The 19,447-nt window shown below is 52.8% G+C and overlaps 1 protein-coding gene across 1 annotated transcript; it reads right to left on the bottom strand.

Moving 5' to 3' along the window:
• Window positions 1–13,291: 13,291 nt before the first annotated feature.
• On the bottom strand, window positions 13,292–19,446 carry CEACAM16 (CEA cell adhesion molecule 16, tectorial membrane component; the record flags this gene model as incomplete). Its single annotated transcript, XM_027080372.1, has 5 exons — window positions 13,292–13,711; window positions 14,873–15,199; window positions 17,268–17,546; window positions 18,489–18,764; window positions 19,098–19,446. Coding segments are annotated over 5 exons (1,296 nt in total), but the record flags the coding sequence as incomplete, so codon positions are not given.
• Between the last annotated feature and the right edge of the window lies 1 nt (window position 19,447).

Here is a 19,447-nt window from a genome sequence, read left to right as displayed (position 1 = left end):
ACATCCTTCCCCCACCCCACCCTCACAACCATAGATCTGCTTTCTGTCACTATCGAGTGGCCTTTTTCAGAATGTCTTGTAAATGAAATAATAGCGACTTCTGAGTCTCCCTTCTTTGGCTCAGTTTAATGCATCTGCGATTCACTCAGGTTGGCATATCAGAAGCGTGTTGCATTTTATTGCCACGTGTGGATAGATCACAGTTTGCTTCTTCACCTACCAGCTGAAGAACCTCTGGGCTGTTTCCAGCTGTTGGCTGATTCCGAAGAGAGCTGCTAGAAACATGCGCGTATAGGTTTTTTTGTGTGTGTCCAGAGGTTTTTATTTCTCTTGGGTAAGTACCCAGGAATGAAATTGCTGGGTCACATGAGAAGTGTATACTTAACCTCTGGGGAGATTGGCAAACTGTCTTCCAAAGTGGCTACTCTGGTTTGCATGCCCAGCAGCAGGGCGTGAGAGATCTGATTGCAGAACCACGATGTGAGTCCGGCTCTGAGACGGATCTGAGGGCTTGGCCACCAAGCCACACCGCTCCTGGAAAACAATGATTGCAACAAAAGCTCTTTCCCCCTTGGTCACCACGCATGCAGTTGCTTAAAAAGAAAAAAAGAATGAGGAAGCGATTCTGGACTGATGTGGTGTGCTCCCCTTGATGTATTGCTAGGAGGAAAGTGCAGAACAGGATAAGAGTGTGTGCCGTTTGTGGAAAGAGGGGAGGGGGAGGACATAGGTCTACATATTTTCTTGTCCGTGAGTAGACTGTCTCTGGGATAAAACACAAGAAACTGGGAGATGGGAACAACAGGGGGGGGGGGGGGGGGGGCAGGGGTCATGTTAGGGGCAGGGGTCACTACCATTTTGTGCTTTTTGGATTTTGAAACTTGTGAATGTCTTACAGGTTCAAAATAGATGCATGCAATCCATTTATTCCACCAACAGGTATTTCAGGCCTTGCTCTAGCGGTGAACAAATAAGGTCTGGTGCTTGGGGAGTCAGAGTCTAGTTCTCAAGACAGATCGTCAGTACGACAAGGAAAATATAAACAATGTCAAGTATTTGCTGTGGAGAAGAAAAGCTGTCAAGGGACTGGGTTGGCGGGGGAGAGATGGGCAGTGGTTTGAAGTGTTTTTTAAATCCAGAGGCCCATGTAAGGAGTGACATTTGGGAGGGGAGAGAAGGAGCCATATGGGCATCTGGGGGAAGAACGTGCCAGGCTGAGGGAACAGAAAGTGCAAAGGCCCTGAGGTGGATTGTGCTGACTGAGGCCAGTGTGGCTGGAGTTCAGTGAGCAGAGGGGAGAGTGGAAGTGAGATTGGGGAGATGAGGGCAGGAGGGAGGGTTGAACAGATCATTTGGGTCTTGTGATTCACTACAGGGACTTTGGCTTTTACTCAGAGGGACCTGGGAGCCATGGGAGGGTCCTGAGCAGGGGATGGACGTGATCTGACTGAGGATTTAACAGGGTCCCTCTGGCTGCATGGGGGCGGGGGGCAAGGACGGAGGCAGGGAGCCCAGTGAGGAGAAGACTGCAATGGTCCAGGCCATAGGCGATGTGATGGTGGCTGGGCCAGGATGCAGGCAGTGGTGATGGGGAGAAGTGGATGAATTCAGAGGCTACTTTGAAGGTGGACACCCCAATACATCTTATTTCTACCTGTGATAGGGGCTGTGTGGAGAGGTACAGGGAACCAGGAGAGGGAGGAATGAGAGGACCAGGCCTGGTTTGTGGAGATCGGGGAAGACATCCTTGGGGCCTTGATGTTTCAGCTGAGACCTAAAGCAGCTGGGGAAGTGCTTGAAAGAGGAGAACACCAGGATCTTTCAGAAAAATAGAAAGGAGGGTGGAGACAAGCAGTGGTCAGGCCACACAGTGCCCAGGAGGCCTGGAGCTGAGGTGCAGCCCTTGGGCTTTCTCTCGAGAGTACTGGGGAGCCATAGCAGGTTCTAAGCAGGGGTCAGGGTTGAATTTTGTTTGGTTGTATGGGGTTTTTTTTTGCCAAACTTCGAGTGGCTTGTGGGATCTCAGTTTCCTGACCCGGGATTGAATCTGTGCCCCCTGCAGTGGAAGCGTGGAGCGCTAACCACTAGACCAAAGGGAATGCCCAAGGACTGAGTTTTGGCAAGACCCCTCTGGCTGTGCAGGGGGACTGGCTGTGCCTCCAGACAGCAGGTGGCTTGGGTTGGGAGGGTGTGTGAAGGAGGAGTGAAGAGGATCAATTCCAGAGATTTAGGAGGCAACCTCCTGGGGAAGGCAGATGGTGGGGTCCATGCTGACTTCCGGGGTCACCATGCCACTGTCCCAAGGGTTTCTCATGTACGAACTCAGAGAGTCTTCACAACACCCACAGAAGCATCCCCTTTTCACAGCTGGGGAAACAGGCTTGGAGAGGCTGCAAAGTTCCCAGTCCAAGGCCACACAGTCGGGAAAGGGTGGGGAGAATTGAACCCACACTCTTTCCTTCCACGAGACCAGGATGAGGCCCTGCCCATCCCCCACCCACCCTGCTGCCCTCCAGGGGTGTCCTCTGGCGGGGTTAAGCTGCCACCTCTCCCCCCCTCCGTAGCCTGAGCCCCAAGCCCAGCTCTGGACTTTATCCCCAGCCGCCTGCCCGTGCCAATAAAAGGCGGGCAAGCGGTGCAAGGGCCTGTGGGCAAAATTCCCCTACTCCCAGTGCCAGGGGAGTTACCCAGGGCGCGGAGGGAGGGCAAAGGGTAGGTGCGGAGAAGGGAGCAAAGGGGGAAGGCGAGCGTCTGCAGCTCGACCGGGCTGTGCTGCCTTGCTGCTCTGTGCCTCAGTTTACCTCTCGGTAAAATGGGCATGGCTCCTTCGATGGACAGAAGAAGGATCTGCAACAACAGAGGAATCTTCCCCTCTGGTCTAACTGGGAGCCAAAGTTTCCCAAGTCTGATGGCGACGACAAGGAGCTCCAGCCTGCTGGGGACGATAAAGCACCCCCATCAAGTCTGATGAGAGAGACAGGATTTCCCAAATAAGATAGAGAAGATAAGCCCCATTTCCCTGGATGGAGAACAGGTGTCTAGTCTGGTTTTCCCATCTGTTGGGGGAAGGTAAGGAGGACCCATTCTGATGTGTGAGATGATGAGTTTCTAATCTGAGGGAGGAGACAGGTAGCCCCAGTCTGATGGGGGCGGTAAGAATCCCCCCAGTCCTCCATGACCCCGAAGTGGGAAACAAGAGGCTCCAGTCTGAGCTTCCAACGTGAGGAGAGATAAAGGATGTCTGCTGCAGCTCAGCCAGCTCTTTCCCGAGTCGCTGGGTCCCAAGCAGCACCTGAATGCTTGAAATGCCACCATTAGCAAGCCCCAGCTCTGGAGGGGGCAGGACCAAGGGACACAGAGGCAAAGGGCATGTGGGATTTGCTTCTTGGACCCAGAGGCAGTTCTGCTGGGCTCTGGGCCTGACCCCCCTGTGTGAGCTCAGACCTGGCTGGTGGGATCCTGGCGCCACCTAGTGGTTGCTTCAGACCAGGCCTCCCATTCAGAGCTGGAGGAGAGCCCCCAGAAGGTCAGGACCCCCCTCCTTCAGACCTCCTCCACACCCCCGGAAAAAAGAAACCCGTCTGTGATTCTGAGGCTTCATCGTGTTCATCCTCCAGGTGGCTGGGGGGCAGTGTCTTTCTGACATAAGTTTATTCCTGTCTCTCTTCTGCTCACAAATTTTCCGTGGCTCCCCAGTGCCTCGGAGGGAAGCCCACACAAGGGCTGCGAGGCTGGGCTCTCTAGCCTCTCCCAAAGCACTCTGTGCTTCAGCTGAACGTGAGTAGTTTTGGGAGCATGTCCTGCTCAGAACTCACCTTCAGGCCTTCACACAGGCTGTTCCCTCTGCCTGGAACACCCTTCCCTGCCTCTTTCCCAGCATCTCTTATTCTCCTCCTTCAGGTCATGGAGGAGAGGCCTCCTCCTCCAGGAGCCCCTCCCTGACACCCCGAGTCAGGGTCACAGTCCCATGGGGAGGGCTATGTCCCCAAAGGGCTTGACACTAGCTACAAACTCCAGGAAATGTTTGTTTGAATGAGTGAGTGAGTGAATGAATGAATGAATGCCAGGCTAAAGAGCTTGCCAGAGCAGCCATAGGAGAGTTTAATCAGAGGAGGGACAAGGTCAGACTTAGAAGTCCCCGGGTTCCCTCTTTTTTTTTTTTAATTTATTTTATTTTTATATTTATTTATTTTTGGCTGTGTTGGGTCTTCGTTTCTGTGCACAGGCTTTCTCTAGTTGCAGCAAGCAGGGGCTACTTTTCATTGCGGTGCATGGGCTTCTCATTGCAGTGGCTTCTCTTGTTGCGGAGCACGGGCTCTAGGCACACGGGCTTCAGTAGTTGTGGCACGTGGGCTCAGTAGTTGTGGCACGTGGGCTCTAGAGCACAGGCTCAGTAGTTGTGGTGCACGGGTTTAGTTGCTCCGTGGCATGTAGGATCTTCCTGGACCAGGGCTCGAACCCATGTCCCCTGCATTGGCAGGCGGATTCTTAACCACTGTGCCACCAGGGAAGCCCCCCAGTTTCCCTCTTAATCCTGGGCCTTTGCATATGCTGTTCCGTCTGCCTGGAACATTTGCATTTATCACCTCCCTTTTATCCTCTAGGTCTCAGTGAGCCATCCCCTCCTCCAGGAGGTCCTCCCTGACCCCCCAGCTGGGTCAGGCATCCCCCAACCCAGACTCCTGGGCTCCCTCATCTCAGCCCTGACCAATGCTGGGTTGTCACTGTCTGTGACAGGTCTGTCTCCCCTACCGGGTCTTGCGAGGATGGGACTGGGTTCTTTTCACCCATTGCCTTCTCCTCGGAGCTTACAACAGAGGCATCCTTCGGTCAGGACCTGGGTTTCAATCCCGACTTCCCCATTCGTGGAGAGTCTCGGGTGAACGTGGGCCTCTCCTGGAGCCCCAGTTTTCTCGTGAGAAATGTGAAAAGAATTGTCGGTTCCTCCCCCAGCCTCCCAGGGCTGTGGTGGGACATGGAGAAGACGAGACCCTGGGTCCCGAGCTGACCGCGTGCCGGGTGACCGTGGGTGACCCACTTCCCCTTTTGGGGCCCATCTGGCTGGATGAATGGGTGGCAGGGGCCCCATCCTGCTGGGACAGTTTAGGAGGCCAGCGCGGGGCTTCCCAAGGCAGGAGGGTTAGGGACGGGCAGAGGGAAGAGGTGTCTGCTGGGTTAGGGGAAAACCAGCCTTCCCCATCATAGAACGGATGATGGGAGGGAAACAAACAAAGCCGGCTCCACCCGGGTGTGAGGGGAAGTTGGGGGAGAGGATAAGGGGCCCCGGGAGGTGGGTGAAAACCACAGTCCACAACTTGTGCCAACTTCCCTCCCGGAGCCTGTATGCCGTGGGGTCCAGGCCGTCTGCCTGATCACTGGCCTCTGAAATGTCTCACGTCTTCATTCCAACCTCTCTGCCTCTCCATCCCACTCTGCCTGCAGCCTTCCAGTCTCACGCATGGCAGCTTCATCCTTTGCTCAGGGAAAAGCTTAGAGATCCCTTCAATTCCTCTTTTCCCTCCCACCAAGTGCAGCCTGTCTGCGAATGCATCTGGTTCCACCTGCAAAGTCTATCCCCACCCCCACAGCCACCACCCTGGTCCAGCTGCCATCACCTACTGTCACCACTGCTGTTGCCTCCTCACTGGGTTCCTCACTGCCCTTGTCTGCTTGCAACAGCCTCTTCCAAGAGGCGGCCAGAGGGATCCTATTAGGACCTGAGTCAGAGCCCATCCAGCCTCTGCTCGGAGCCCTCCTGGGGCTCCCACCTCACTCGAGGTGACGGCCAAGGTCCTCACCACGGCCTGCAAGGCCCTGCACAATCCCTGTTCCCCTCTGCCCTCACCTCCTCCACTCTTCCCACATTTACTCCACTCCTGCCACACTGGCTTGACTCAGCGTTCCTGCCTCCTGGCCTTTGCCCATCCTGTGCACTTGGTTTGAAATGCTTTCCCTGCCAACTTTCCACCCGGCTCCTCTGACCTTTCAGGTCTCACCTTGTGGTAGGTTGAATAATGCCCCCCAAAGAGATCCAGGTCTGAATCCCTGGAACCTGCAAATGTTACCTACAAATAGGTGACGAAAGGGACCGGGTGGATGGAGAGATTATCCTGCATTATCTGGGTGGGCCCTCAATGTAATCACAAGTGTCTTTTAAGAAGGAGGGAGAGAGAGACTGGACTACAGAAGAGATGGTGATGTGACAAGAAGAGCAGAGGTGGGAGTGATGCAGCCACAGCTGAGGAATGCTGGCAGCCACTAGAAGCTGGAAGAGGCAAGGAACGGATTTTTCCCTGGAGGTTCCAGAAGGATCCAGCCCTGTGGACACCTTGATGTGAGCCCCGTAAGACTCCTTTCGGACTTCAGACCCCGAGAACTGTAAGAGGATACATTTCTGCTGTTTTGAGTCACCAAGTCTGTGACAATTGGCTACAGCAGCCGCAGGAAACTGATACACACTTTAAATATCATCCCAGGAGGCTGCTTTGGAGCCTCCACCTGAATTACAGGGTCTGGTGTTTCTCTCTCAGAATCCACCCTTTTCCATCAGAGCATCCTGACCCTTTGTAATGACCTTTTAACACCTGTCCCCCGCTCTGGATTATGAACTCTGTGTGAGGCCAGGATCCCACCTGTCTTGGTCAGTATGTGCTCCCGTGACCTTGCACGGGACCTGCTGAGGGTATGCACTCAACAGATATTGGTCAGATTCATCCATTCATCCGTCTATTATACTTATCAAGTATTTATTGAGTACCAAGTGTTTGCCTGGCACTGTTCTTGGAAGTGGGGGGTGCAGACAGTGATTCTGCCCTTGTGTCACTCCTTATCATGAACTGAATGTTTGTGTCCCCTCCCAAATTCATATGTGGAAGCCCTAACCCCCAATGTGCGTGTATTTGGGAGTGGAGCCTACAAGGAAGTAATTAAGGATGGGGTCCTGAGCTGATAGGATTAGTGTCCTTGTAAGAGGAGACCCCAGAGAGCTTGCCCTCTCTCTGTCCCCATGAGCCCACGAAGAGGACATGAGAGCACATGGTGAGATGGACCCACCTGCAAGACACAAGAAGAGGACTCACACTAAAACCTACCCTGCTGGCACCTTGATCTTGGACTTCCCAGCCTCTTGAACTGTGAGAAATAAATGTTTGTTATTTAAGCCACCCTGTCTGTGGTAGTTTGTTACTGCAGCCTGAGCTGACTCAGATACCCTTCAGCATGTACTGTCTCTCCATTGTTTTTTTTCCTCATTCCACACTGCTTTACGTATTACGACTATGATGGTTTAAAAATGTTCCGTCGAAAGGTGGAGACGAATCCCCCTCCTCTTGAATGTGGCTGGATGTAGTGACTTGCTTCTAGTCGGTAGAATATGGCGGAGGTGATGGTGTGTGGCTTCTGAGACCAAGTCATGAAGGCACTGTGGCTTCCTCCTTGTTCGCCCATGGGACAACTCGCTCTGGGAGAATTCAGCTGCCTTGTCATGAGACTTCTATGGAGAGGTCTATGTGGCAAGGAACTGAGGCCTCCTGCCAACAGCCATGTGAACGAGCCAGGAAGCAGATCCTCCAGTCCCAGCCAAGCCTTCAGATGACTGTAACCCTGCCAACCTCTTAACTGTACCCTCACCAGAGACCTTGAGTAAGAACTATCCAGCCAAGGGACTTCCCTGGCAGTCCAGTGGTTAAGACTCTGTGCTGCAGGGGGCATGAGTTTGATCCCTCGTTGGGGAACTAAGATCCCACATGCCACAAGGCATGGCCAAAAACAAAAACAAACTATCCAGCCAAGCCACTCTCAGATTCTTGACTCACAGAAACCTTGAGATAATAAAGGTGCTGAGTGTTGGGGTAATTTGTTACGCAGTAGTAGATAGCTGATACAATAATAGCTCTACAGTGTGTTTTGTTATCTGGTAGGGCAAGTCTCCTTATCGTTATTACTGCTATTTATTGAACACATATTGTGACCCAAGCACTGACTTAAGGTGATAGACAAAAGAAGGAAAATTCCGGCCTCATGGAGCTCATAGTCTGGTGGAAAAGACAGATAATGAGCAAGTGAAGAAAGAAATATACAATATACAGTTCCCTGATGGTCTAATGGTTAGGATTCGGCACTTTCACTGTAGAGGCCTGGGTTCAATCCCTGGTCAGGGAACTGAGATCCCACAAGCCACGTGCATAGCCAAAAGAAAAGAAAAGAAAAGAAAAGAAATATATAATATGAAGTGGAACATGTGTGTGTCATAAATGATCTGAAGAACAGAGCTAGACAACGTTGGGTGTTGGGGGGGTTTGAGCATAGACCTTAATGGAGTGACTCAGGCATCCACAGTGAGAACATTCCTGGCAGAGGGAAAGGCCAGTGCAAAGGCCCTGAGGCAGGAGTTGCGTGGTTTCTTCAAACAATAGCCAGGAGGCCAGTGTGGCCAGAGTGGAGTGAGAGGAAAGGAGAGGAGGAGGGGAAGGACTGTGATCCACAGGGGAGGTGATTCCAGAAAGGTGACCTTACCTCTGGGGGCACCTGACACCTGCTTCTGAAGGCCACTGTGGGAACTCAGGGAGCTTCTGCCTGTGGTTAGTGGAACGGGTGAGGCTCTTTGGCTGCCCTGGTCCTGTGCAACCTCGAGGGGCTGGGATGATCTCTCTGGACTCTGCAGTGTGTGTCAGGCTGGGCTGGAGTTGACCAGACTCCCTACTTAGTTCCCAAAGTCCAACCTTGGCACCCTGGTGCCAGGCACCCCCTCTTCCCTCCTCCTCTTCCTCCTTCTCACCATCCTCCTCCTCCCTCACCTCCTCCTTCCTATTCTATCCTCATCCCTCCTTCCTCTTTCTCACCCTCCTCCCTCTCTCTCTCCATCCTGAATCAACATTCCAGCCCAGGGGAGAAAAACAGGGCAGGCTTCCTTCCTCTCCCTGGCGGGGCTCCAGAGACTGACTGGGCCATTGTGTGTTTTGGCCTCAAGGTCAACCCTAAACCCCACCCCTGCCCTCCCCATTGCAGAAAGGTTACTTGAGAAAAGGCACCTTGGGTGAGGGGGAGGGATGGGGGGAGAGAGGCATAGACGGCTCTGGAGGTCTGGCCTGGCTCCCACTCATGGCTAGTGGAATCTGAGGGCCCAAGAGGACCCCAAGCCCCCTCTGGGCTTTGTGGGGGAGGGACATGGGGAGCCGCTATGAGCCCCTTGGGGCAGAAGACAGTCCCAGTCTCAGCCTTCAGTCTGAAAACCTGTTGAGTGATCCTGGGCCAAACCCTGGCCCTGCCCCTTCCCGGCTGAGTGACTTTGGGTAAGTTGCCTCCCTCTCTTTGTGCCTCTCTTTTCTTTTTTTGTCCAACCGTCCCCGCATCTGGGTCCCCCAACTTGCCAGCTGACAAAAATCACCCAGGCTATTTATTTAAAACATACAGTTTCCAGGTCCCTTCCCTGGAGACACAGAGTCCCTGGGCCCTGGCAGAGACCTGGGAGGTGTATTTTTAATAAACAGCTAGGAGACTGTGGAAATGGGGCCCCAGTTCAAAGGGAGGCTGTGAGAAGCAAATCAGGGAATCTGTGCTGAGGCCACGTTTCCTCCGGCACCGTGAGGATCAGCTTCGGGATTCTTTTTTTTTGGCGGCACCGCGTGGCTTTCAGGATCTTAATTCCCTGATCGGGGATGGAACCCCACCCCAGGCAGTGAAAGCGCCGAGTCCTAACCACTGGACCACCAGGAAATTCCTCATTATTTTTTACTTTTAAATTAAAAAAATGTTCAGCATCAGGATTCTAAAAGCTTATACGTGGGTATTATTTTTCTTGGAAGCCGTTTTCAGGTGATTACAATTTCCCATAAATTGTATTTCCAGCCTGTATTCCATAAAATGAGGGAAACCTGTGCCGTAGGGTTAATTAAGTCCCCCAGGAAGAAGGTATTATAGAAAAAGGGTTATATTTGGCTTTTCCATCAGCCTGTTGCCCAAACCTAACACCTGAGTGAGTTAAAAAGCATTTGTCAAGCATTTATGTAACTAGATTCTCTCCTCGTATTGACTCATTTAATTTTTTCAACAGTCCTAGGAGGTGGGTACTATTACTATCGCTGTTTTACAAGTGAGGAAAAGCCACATTGCCTGGAGTCCCTCAGCTCAGGTGGCCACCTCAGCTCCATCTGGGCTCTGAGCCTGCACCCCTGCCTGGCCGGCCCTGCTGAGGAGTGATGGGGACTCCTCAGCTAGCCTCCTCCCAGCAGCTGTGGGAATTATGGAACATGGAGTGAGGTTTTGGCTCTCTGGGCCTCAGTTTCCTCACCTGTAAAATGGAGGAACTGCCAGTGATACTCATGAGGGTTCTTGTAGGAATTCACTGAGATAGAGATACAAAGGGACCAAATCAAAGAGGGGGATTGGACTGCCTGGAGGATTCAGTTCAGAAGCCCAGAGAGGCCTAGTGGGACAGGAGACTTGGTCCTGGGGACATCTGAGCCTCCACACCCTGAGGAAATGGGATCTGGCTTGACCTAGAAAACTGAGCTGCTACCCCCTCCCCTCCTTCGGCCCCTCCCGCTGGCCTCATTCTGCCTTGCACAAAGCCAGCCCTGCTGGAACACAACCCCAGTCTTTCCCAAATCCTGGTTACTGTGCCTGGGGCTCTTTCACTTTGGGCTTAGGTGAGCAAGGCGATTTTGTTCAGCTTGGAAGGGAGGAGTTCCAAGGTGTGTCATGGCAGAGGCTACCAGCTGCCCACCTGGGATCCATCCTTCCTGTCTTCCTTGAGAGCAGGACCCTGAAGTTCTTTGGAGCAGCAATATACCCAGGGAAAAGACTACATGTCCCAGCCTCCCTTGCAGCTAGGTTGGCCACATGACTAAGAGCTGGTCAATCAGATGTAAGTGGAAGTTGTAGGGTGGGGAAAGTTCCTTAAAAGGGGTACAGTCCATAATGGGGCATGGGGCTTCTTTTACCCTTTGTCCCCCTCTTTCTGCTTCCTGCGTGGAACATGGATGAGGCAGCTGTGACTCCAGCAGCCATCTTGGACCATGAGGTGATCAAGAGAATAGAAGCCCCAAGCTAAGAATGATAGAGCAGAAAGACAGAACGAGCTGTGTCCCTAATGACACTGTGGACAATCTGCTTATGATTACCTTTTATGTGAGAGAGAAATAATCTTCTATCCATGTAAGCTACTCTTACATGTACCAGTTTCTCTTTTATCTTATATATTAATGTCCTCTCTCTTTGTTTTTTGTGTTATTTCCAGTCTCTCCTACTAGCCACCGAAGAAAAATTCTAACTGATATATATGTTACTGACTCTTTTGTGAATATGGAGGGGTGGGGAGAATATGGACGCTATTTCCCATTTTGGGGCTGTTCCTGTTGTTGGAGTTGAGTATGGGCTTAAATCTATCCTCACTTCCTAGCTGTGCCATTGCCTGGAAACCTCATATTGGAGAACACTGATTTAGCTAATAACTTTCAAACTCCATGGAGCTCCCTTAGTGCCCACTCAGGTGGGGCAGAGTCAGTGGACAGAACTTTTAGCTCTCTCCTTCCTTCGTTGGCCAGAATTGGTCACATGGCGACCAACAGCTGCAAAGCAGTTGGGGAAAGTGAGTACCTGACACTTTCAGCTTCTTTTATGGGAGGCAGTGCCTGCCATCATGAAAGAGGAGAGGCAAGTGGCTGTTGGGGAACTATTCTCTTCCCTCAATATATATATTTATTGAGCATCTAACCTGCTCTACTTCAATCAGAACAGTTTCTCTTTTATTTTATATATTAGTCTCCTCTGTCTCTTGTCATACTTGCAAAAAGTTTGTCTATTTCATTGGTATTTTCAAAGAACCAGCTCTAGGCTTTATTGACTAACTCTATGTTTTATTTTATACTTCATCCATTTCTGCTTTTACTTTTCTTAATTCCTTACCTTTTTACTTTGGTTTATTTCATGGACTTTTTCTAGTTTCTTGAGTGGCAACCTTATTTTGCTCAATTTCAAAATCTTTTCTTTTTAGTACTCTCAATGCCTTTAAGCATTTAAGGCTATCATTCCCCCTCCAAGTGCAGCTTTGGCCATATCCCACAGTTTCTTTCTCTCTCTCTCTCTCTCTCTCTCTCTCTATCTATATATATAATGTTTTCACTGGCCATTGATTCTGGTTGGTATTTTGCATTTTAATTGCCTCTGTAATCCAAGTATTATTTAAATTTAAGGATATTTTTCAAAAATGTGTAGAAATTAGGTGAGAGGGAGGACTATAGCTTTTGAATTGATATCTACTTTTATTGCATTGCTAGTTTAAATAATATATTGACCTACCATGTAAGTTTGCATTTGAAGAAAGGGCTCTGAGGGTAATAAAATGGTTTGGAAAACTCTAGTCTATCCTAAGTCCACACATTTTTGCTGATGGACAAATTGAGAGTCTAGTGAATCCATAGCAAATGCAGGATTCTAACCCAGATTTTATAACCCTCATTCTGGGTGCCTTTCACCACTCACCATCGCAGTTCAACATGGCCATCCCTAGAGAGGATCTGTCTTGAAAGTTTCTGGGAAATCTCTCTACTAGGCCTTTCCATCCTTGCCCAAATCTCTCTTTCTACCCCAAGCCTGGAGTCTGCTATTACCACTTCTGACTAACACCAAGAGTCTCCCCATAGTAGGTCATCCTGGCTGGGTTAGGCTTGCGGCTCATACCCTACTAGTGAGAGGAGTTAGAAGACACACCCCTTCTGGTTCCCACTCCCCTGCTCTCCACCCCTCAACCCCACCCCTTCCCCATTTGCATTCATTTATTCATAGGGGCTTTTTTGTGTGTTTAGAGGAGGAGGGAGATATTTTTAGGACTGTGCAAGTGATGTTTGAGATACATGGCGTGGGGGTGGGGGAATCCCAGGACAATGGAGGACACAAAAGGGCATCTTTGGTTAAATGGATGAGGGCCAGAAGATGCTGGAACTCTTCTTGAGAAATTTGGTCATTCTTTGTCCTGTGCACAAATCAGTCCCTGGGTTATGGAGTGAGGTGCAGTGTAGGGGAGGGCCGTGTTCAAACAGGGCAGCTGTTGGGTGCCACAGGAGGGGCACTCTTTGGGCCACTGGGAAGCAGGACCCTCAGATATAACCTGGGGAGATGTGGGAAGGGCCTAAGGCCCTGACATCAAGCAGTGGGGGCTGGGAGCCCTGAGCTTTGGGCACCCCTGTGCATGCATGCAGCCAGACTGAGAAGCATCCTGGGTGGGAAAAGAAGCGAGTGTGATGACCAGGAATGGCAGGGCTGGGAGTGGTGGAAGGAGAGGCTGACACAGGCGTGTGTTAACCAGGATGTTTATAGCCTCTGTGGCTCTCCAACAGCTCAGTGAAGGAGTAGGGCCCTGTTGGCTCTAACTCTAGGGTGGAAGCAGGAGAACCGTGAACCATGGTCCTGCATCCTTGCTGGAAGCAAGTGGTCCTCCACTCAGGGGGAGGAAACAAGGAGGGTGGCACGAAGAGCTGGTCTCTCTGGAGGTCTCCAGGGCCATGGTGCTACTCCAGGGCTGTGGGGGAGGATGGGGCACAGGGGTGGAGAAGGTCGTCAGGGAGGTAGGGGACCAGGTCCCCAGTGCCCCCATTCCTTCTGCTCCCCTGCCCAACCCTGGCCTCCCAGCGGCCCCACCCGCCCCATGCTCAGCCTGTGCCAGGTTCAGGTTCAGGAAGGTGGCGTTGGTCCTTGTGCGAGGAAGGGAGGTTGACTGTGAGAAGAGAGACAGAGTGAAAAGGAATTCCGAGGCTTCATCGGGGGTGGCCTGCTGTCATTGACCAGCCTTCTCCCCCCAACGCTGACCCAGGAAACTAGGGTTTGATGAGTGAATGGGGAGGGTGCTAGGGTGTCTGTCAGTGATTGGGTCCCTGATCCTGGAAGCTTCAAGTCTGAGGGAGGGGGGTCACTGTCTTTAACTCAGGGACATGGCTTCTGAGACTTCCTGGTCTGATGGGAGAGGCAAGGCTCCAGGGACATGACATCTCAGACCTCTGGGGATGCTCAGTCTGATGGGAAGACACGGTTCCCAACATCTGGGAGCTCCCAGTCTGATGGGGGAGACATTGTTCCTGACTTTTGGGAGCTCCCAGTCTGTTGGGGAGACACGGTCCCCAGCATCTGGGAGCTCCCAGTCTGATGGAGGAGACATTGTTCCTGACTTTTGGGAGCTCCCAGTCTGATGGGGAGACACGGTCCCCAGCATCTGGGAGCTCCCAGTCTGATGGGGGAGACATTGTTCCTGACTTTTGGGAGCTCCCAGTCTGATGGAGGAGACATTGTTCCTGAACACAGGGAATTTCCAGTCTGAAGAGGGAACACAATTCCCACCACCTAGAAATCTCCATCCTGATGGAGGAGATCGTCCCTATTTCAGTTTGAGAGATTAATTTACCTTCTGAGGGTAGGAATTCTGTTCTCACTCTTACTGTAACGCAAAGCAAGAAACATGATCCCCGTTGTCTAGGATGACAGTTTGAAGAGGGAGGCATGCTCCGCCCTCTATACCTCTAGTCTGATGGGAGAGGTAAACGACCATCATTAGCCTATTCCTCCAGTATGGTGGTAGAGGCAATATCTCCTGGGTTTTATGGTCCAGGAAAAAGGATGCCTTACCCTCAGACTACACACAGTATTTTAAAACCTTTGGTCTGGTGTGCCTCTTACAGAAGAGAGAAGGCATGGAAGCCCCGTTTAGTGTCCCCAGTCTGATGGAGGAAGCCTATCTACCCCTGGTCCAGGTCATCAGTTTGACAGAAGAGGCAAGAGCTCCACTGGGGGAGTCCCAAGTCAGATGGAGAAAGCGGAGCCCCTCTTCTGGGAGTCCTTGTCTGAAAAGAGCCCCCCCCCTTCCCGTCCCCTCCCCCACACTCACGGGCCACCTGCAGCTCCACTTCCAGCATCTCAGTCTTGCCCTGCAGCGTGACGGTCTTGAGTGTGTAGCGGCCGGCGTCGGTGAGGTTCAGCTTCTGCACCAGCAGCGAGCAGTTGGCGAAGCCCACCTCCCGGCCTGTGTGCGCGGGGCCTGCGATCCAGTTCCCCGACGGCAGCTGGCTGAGCAGCCGATTGGGCTCAGAGGCAGGCCCACGGTACCAGGCATAGACCAGCAGATCCTTGGGGTAGCCGTGTACGGTCAGCGTCACGTCCTGGCCCTCCATCGGCCTGGTCGGCACCGGCACGATTGTCATGGCGACCACGGCCGCTGGGGAGAGAGCGAGGGGGGCTGGGTCACCCGGGCCTTGGTGGGGCAGAGCGTCCGCCGCCCACCCCCCAGCCAGCTCACCTATGCATCCCCCGGCTGGCACTCCCCATGCGGGTTGGCGGGAGGGAGACAGAGGAAGGAGGTGACTTGTGTGGTATGGAGGTGGATTTTGTGTCTCAGCAATGCCTGCCTGCCAGGGAGCTGTCTTCACCCGTCAGATTGAGAAACCCCAATGGGGGCTGTCTCTTCCCCCATTAGACTAGGAATTTCCGGTCTTTGGGGGAATATCTCTCCCATTAAACTGGAAGACCCCAGAGGGTTGAGTCATGTCTCCTCCATCAGATTGGAAATTCTCAGAATGTGGGGGCCGTGTCTCCCCCATCGGATAGCTGGGAGCTGTGTACTCCGGGTGTTGTCTCTTCCGTCAGCTCAAGAGACCTCAGAATAGGGGGACTATAGTTCCCCATCAGATTGAAAGATTCCAGAGGGTGGGAGGCCATGTCTCCTCCATCAGATTGGAAATTCCAGATTATCATCAGGCTGGGTCTTTCCAGTCAGGCTGGGGACCCCAGAACTTGAATGGGGGCGTGTCTGTCCCATCAGACTGGAAATTCCTAGAAAGTGGGGGGCTTGTACTCCCCCATCAGATCGGGAGTACCCCAAAGGTGGGAACTGCGTCTCCCCCATCAGACTAGGAATTCTCAAAAAAAAAAAAAAAAAAGCCATGTCTCCTCAAGACCATGTCTCCCCCATCAGATTACAAAATCTCCTCAAGCGTCTGCCTCCTCCATCTGAGTGGAAGCTCACTGAGGGTGGCTGTCGTGTCTCCTTCATCACTGCTAGAATGGAGCATGAGGCACTGCTTCTCCTCCCTAACTGGCAGCTCCTGAATAGGGAGGCCACGCTTCCCTGTTTCAAGGCCGTCTCTGCAAGGGCAGAGACCATGTCTCCTCCATCAGATCAGTCTGCCCCAGGTGGAAGAAGGGTGGCGTCTCCCTTTCCTCTGTCTCTCCCCTGGCACCTGCCGCAGGGGTGCTGACAGTTTAGGAGGCCGTTGGGGGCACCCTACCCACTCCCTGCACGTACCTGCACACCTTGGACACCCCCCATCTTGACCTGCACAGACAGGGCTCTGGACAGCGCCTGAGGTCATCTGGTCCACCCCCCTGTCTCCTGCCAAGACCAGCTGCTGAAGCCCCAGTAGGGTGGGGCAGGAGGTACACTTACCTCTGGGAATGCCATTTCTGCTTTGGGTGGAAGAGTATCCACCCTTTGGATGAGGCCCAGCCTGTTAGTAAGAGGGAGGGAGGAGGGAGGGAAGGACCGTTCCCGCTGTCCCTGGGAGATGGTGGCCGCTTGGGAAGGAACCAAGGCGGAATGAATGAGGCCCTAATGTTCAAAGCCACCATCCCCAGGGGATGAGAAAACGTCCCCTGAGGATCCTGATATCTCTGAGAAAACCAGCTGTGTCTGCACTACCCCCACCGCCAGGTTGTTTAAGGACAGAGGCAAGACAGCGCCTCTCTCTCTGTGTTTTTCCATTTGCCAACGACTGGCTGTGATTTTCCAGGAGCGTATGCGTGTATGCGTGTGTGCGCAGGCGCACACCGGCCTCTAGGCCAGATAACTGGGTTATCTAGTTGGATGCGCTGAGGTTCAGCTGTCTGTTTGGCAGGGAGTGGTTCCAGCCTGGAGCAGCTGTGACAGACTGAATTTAGCACACGGGCACCCATAGGAAGGGACATCCGAATGTTTTCCCACTCTGCAGCTGCACGGTTTGGGACATGCGGCCCATTTCTCCCTTTGCCAACCCTCAAGGAAGAGAGCCTGATTCGTCAGTTGTTTTCTGGGCGACAAGGCACAGACTTCCTCTTTTTGTCACCTGGATGAAGAGGGTCCACCTGATATGCCACTTTGTCACTTGGCCAACGCATGGGTTGAGAATCTCTCACTCTCCAATCATCTCTTGGGCAAATGGTAGCCTAATGGCGGGTAGAGCAGCCAAAGCTTGAGTCCAACTGGGCCTCCATGGAGCGGGGGGGGGTTGGTCAGGCTGGGGACGACTCACCAGACAGTTTGACCACCACTGAGGCAGATCCAGAAAGCAGGGTCTTGGGGTTCTTAGCGATACACGTGTACGTGCCCTCCTGGGCTGCCGTCATGCTACTGATGTTGAGGTGGTCTTGGCCGTTCTTTAAGGCCCGCCCGTTGAAGGCCCACATGTACTCAGGCTCCGGGCAGGACTGGGACACGCACCACAGCGTGAAGGATGTGTTGAAGTCGACTTTGATGGTGCAGCCCGTGCGGGCGGTGGAATCCTGGAGGATGGCCACGCGTTCTGGGCCAACTGTGAGGGGGGGGAGGGAGAGAAATGGGGCAGTGGAGGGAGAGGGTGGTCGAGGTGGGCACCCCCCTGGCTTTCTTTCCACCAGGATGGGCCCCTGGGAATATCTGGAGGGGAAAAGAGCTCTGGCCTTTTCGAATCCCACATGGATCTCTAACTCGCTCTGAGATCTTGACCATCACCTTCCCTCTCAGGGGAATCTCAGTTTTCTCTTCTGTAAAAAGAGGGTGTTGGGCCAGACAACATTTCAAGATATTTTTGAAATCTATGGTTCCGTTAAAAAAAAAAAAAGTCTAAATGGTTTCTGATAAGCCATTCTAAGAGTCTAGAATTCTAGTGTTCCAAGAGCAGATATTTCTATGTTCTAGGATTCTAAGATTCTAGAAATCTATGTTTCTAAGATTCTAGGGTTGGGTGGCTCTAAGGTTTTAGAATTAGATTCTAAGATTCTAAGACTCTCTGCTTCTAGAGTTTCTAGGAGTCTCAGAGTCTAGAATCCAGTGCTTCTTAAATCCAGAATGCCCTGGGTGTAGGATTCTAGGTTCTAAGTTTCTCTACATTGCCGGCCCTCGTGTACCTGAGTGACTTCCTTTCTCTGGATGGTACACTGCATATCTGCTGCCCCTGGGAATGACTCCATGCTTTGGTTATGTTTTTAATTTTATTTCCCCTCCCGTTCTACCACTCACGCCATCCCCCCTCCCTTTCAAAACCCACCAGTCCTGGAGGTATTGATTCAAAGGGAAGGATTATTCAATTTCAAAGGTGGTCTTTCGTCCTTAGGAGATGGGTCAAGTGCATTTTATGGGGAATCCCTGGTTTCTAACCCCAGCTGGCCTACTGACTCACTGCATGCCCTTGGGCACTCTCTCCTGGCCTCAGTTTCCCCATCTATGGGGTTGGGGCACTGGGTATCTCTGCAGGAGCTGGGCCAGGAGGACTCACAGTACACGGTCAGGTTGATGGGCTCGCTGCGGCTGACACTGACCGGGTTCCAGACCTCACACTGGTAGGCTCCGGCCTCCTCCCTGCGGATGCCGTGCCGGGTCAGCACCCGGCCATCAGGGGACAGGCCGAGGCGGACAGCGATGGGCAGGGTGTCGCCGTTGAAGAACCAGCGGACCTCGGCAGGGCTGGGGCTGCTGCATACCAGGCGCATGGTGTCCCGGCGCTCCACCAACGCCGTGCTGTTGGTCATGACCACAGGCTGGGCCAGGATCTCTGTGGGGCAACAGACAGAGGGGGAGGGGGCCGGGCACTGCCTGCTTCCAGGGCCTCCCCCTCCCCAGGCAGGGGGCATGGCTGGATCCCGGTGGTGCCCCTGAACCCCCAGCCAGAGGGGCAAAGAACAGGATGAGAGGCAGGTTTAATCCCAGAAGCCATCTGGGAGGAGGTGAGCATTTTAATGTTATTTTAGGTCAGTTTTTTTTTTTGTGATGGTTTTAATATTTTTTAGAATTTCTTTTTTTTTGTTGTTGTTGTTTTTAAAAGAAGGATTGGGAAGGAGATGGGAAAGCCCAGCTGGGGAAAAGGGGGCTCTGGGGGGTGTCTCACCATAGACCTGCAAGTGTCCGTAGCCCACCTCCGTCTGAAATTGCCTGTTGAGAGTCTGCAGGATGTAGGTGCCCGAGTGCCCGGGCAGGGCGCCCTGGATGATCAGGCTGCCGTCGGGGCGCACAGCCTCCCGCCCCGTGTGGGCCGGGCCAGGGGTCTCATCGCCTGTGCTTACGATGTAGCTGGCCACCAGGTAAGACAGACTGAGCGTGGGCCCCGCATACCAGTTGTAGGCAAGCAGCTCCCCTGAAAGCCCTTGGACAGCCAGTGTGACGTTGTCGCCCTCGGCTGGCTGGGCAGGCTCGGAGGTGATAGAGATCTCGGCCCCCGCGCTCAGGAAAGCGGCTGAG

This window comes from Aethalodelphis obliquidens, unplaced genomic scaffold (genome assembly GCF_003676395.1).
Source record: "Aethalodelphis obliquidens isolate GAN/ISIS:26980383/991018 unplaced genomic scaffold, ASM367639v1 scaffold43, whole genome shotgun sequence".
NCBI classification, from domain to species: Eukaryota; Metazoa; Chordata; class Mammalia; order Artiodactyla; family Delphinidae; genus Aethalodelphis; species Aethalodelphis obliquidens.
Note: the sequence above shows the minus strand (reverse complement) of the source record. Positions and strands in the feature narration are given on the sequence as shown.